The sequence below is a fragment of the Aplysia californica genome, unplaced genomic scaffold (genome assembly GCF_000002075.1).
Source record: "Aplysia californica isolate F4 #8 unplaced genomic scaffold, AplCal3.0 scaffold00145, whole genome shotgun sequence".
Lineage (NCBI taxonomy): Eukaryota > Metazoa > Mollusca > Gastropoda > Aplysiida > Aplysiidae > Aplysia > Aplysia californica.
The window spans coordinates 1,100,124-1,101,545 of NW_004797415.1; the positions used below are offsets into that span (position 1 = coordinate 1,100,124).

At 44.3% G+C, this 1,422-nt stretch overlaps 1 protein-coding gene across 1 annotated transcript in view; it reads left to right on the forward strand.

Moving 5' to 3' along the window:
• The first annotated feature begins 1,164 nt into the window (after positions 1 to 1,164).
• LOC101861359 overlaps positions 1,165 to 1,422 on the forward strand; it is a 5,450-nt gene continuing 5,192 nt past the window's right edge. Inside the window, exon 1 of the mRNA XM_005097072.3 lies at positions 1,165 to 1,203. Within this exon, the coding sequence (XP_005097129.1) occupies positions 1,165 to 1,203 (39 nt within the window). The remainder of the gene's footprint in view (positions 1,204 to 1,422) is intronic.

Here is a 1,422-nt window from a genome sequence, read left to right on the forward strand (position 1 = left end):
TGTCTGGATGAAAATAGTCTCTCTCTGTGAGTGTGTGTGCGTGTGTGTGTGTGTGTGTGTGTGAGTGTGTGTGTGTGTGTGTGTGTGTGTCTGTGTGTGTGTGTGCGTGTGTGTGTGTGCGCATTAATGTATATTGCATGAGAAGAAAGGAAGTAGTAAGAAAGGTTATTGAAAAATGGGTATTCCAACGTAAAGCGCATTGAGCTACTTTTTTTGGAAATGCGCTATATAAATGTTATATATTATTATATAGAATGACTAATGTATTTCAAATCCATGTGTTGTAGTTGAACTGACAGTGTTGAATTTGAACTCTCTGTTGGTACATTTTGATGTTTGAGCTTCGGGGTGTTACATTTGCTCTCTCTGTTTTGGTGTTTGAACTTTCTTTGTGGAATTTGATTTGATTACGTGAAATAAATTCTGTTATGTTTCATTTGACTTGGATCGTCTGCATCGATATTAGATTGGCCTGGAAACGGCGTAGATGGGTGGAGCTACCTCTGCTTGAAAAGCTTGACAGCATGTTTGTTATTAACAAACTCAAGTCCATTTTTGCCACTCATGGCATCCCAAGGGCAGTTGTGTCCGACAATGGCACTCAATTTTCAAGCCCGAGATTTCGCCAAAGAGTTAGTCTTCATTCCCATTACAAAAAGCTCCCAAAGATACCCACGTCGGTGGCATCGGTGGCCTAGTGGTTAGACTGCAGGTTCGATGGTTCGGGCGTCAGTTCAGTCCCACGTTGTGTCCTTGGGAAAGGCACTTTACACAAATTTCCCATTTGCCTCGGTCCTTTAATCGGAGATGGACGTTAAACTCGGAGGTCCCGCCTCTTAAATAACCCAATAGTCTTGATAGGGGCGTTAAACCTTTTTATACCATTTCACCATTTTCAAGATACCCAAAGAGCAATGGTGAGGCAGAAAGAGTAGTGCAAACGGTGAAACTTCTCCCTAAGAAAGCAAAAGATCCCATGTACTGCCTTCCCGCTACACTGGGCTACCCCGTTACAAAATTTTGGCATGTCCCAAGTGAGCTTCCTAAGAGAAGGAAGCTTCAAACAAAAATTCCCAGCATACAAGACAACTTGTAACCAAATCCTGCCGATCTCCTGTCTGTTCGTCAAAGGAAGGTAAAGAGGAACGAGATCATGTGGCATCAATGCAACAAGAGACACGTCTGTTCCAGAACTTTGCTCTGGTGATTCTGTCCACACTCGAGAACTTGGCCAACCAGACATCGTTATCAACAGGCACCCCAATCCTCACTCCAATAACACGGTGGCTACGGAAAAAATGAACGCCGTTCGCTGCGACAGGAATGTTCTCGTTGCTACGCTAGAGCCCGCTACATTACCAGAGCCTGAGGGCAACACGCCATTTACGCCACGGCAATCTGACACCTTACGTTTAACCGGGG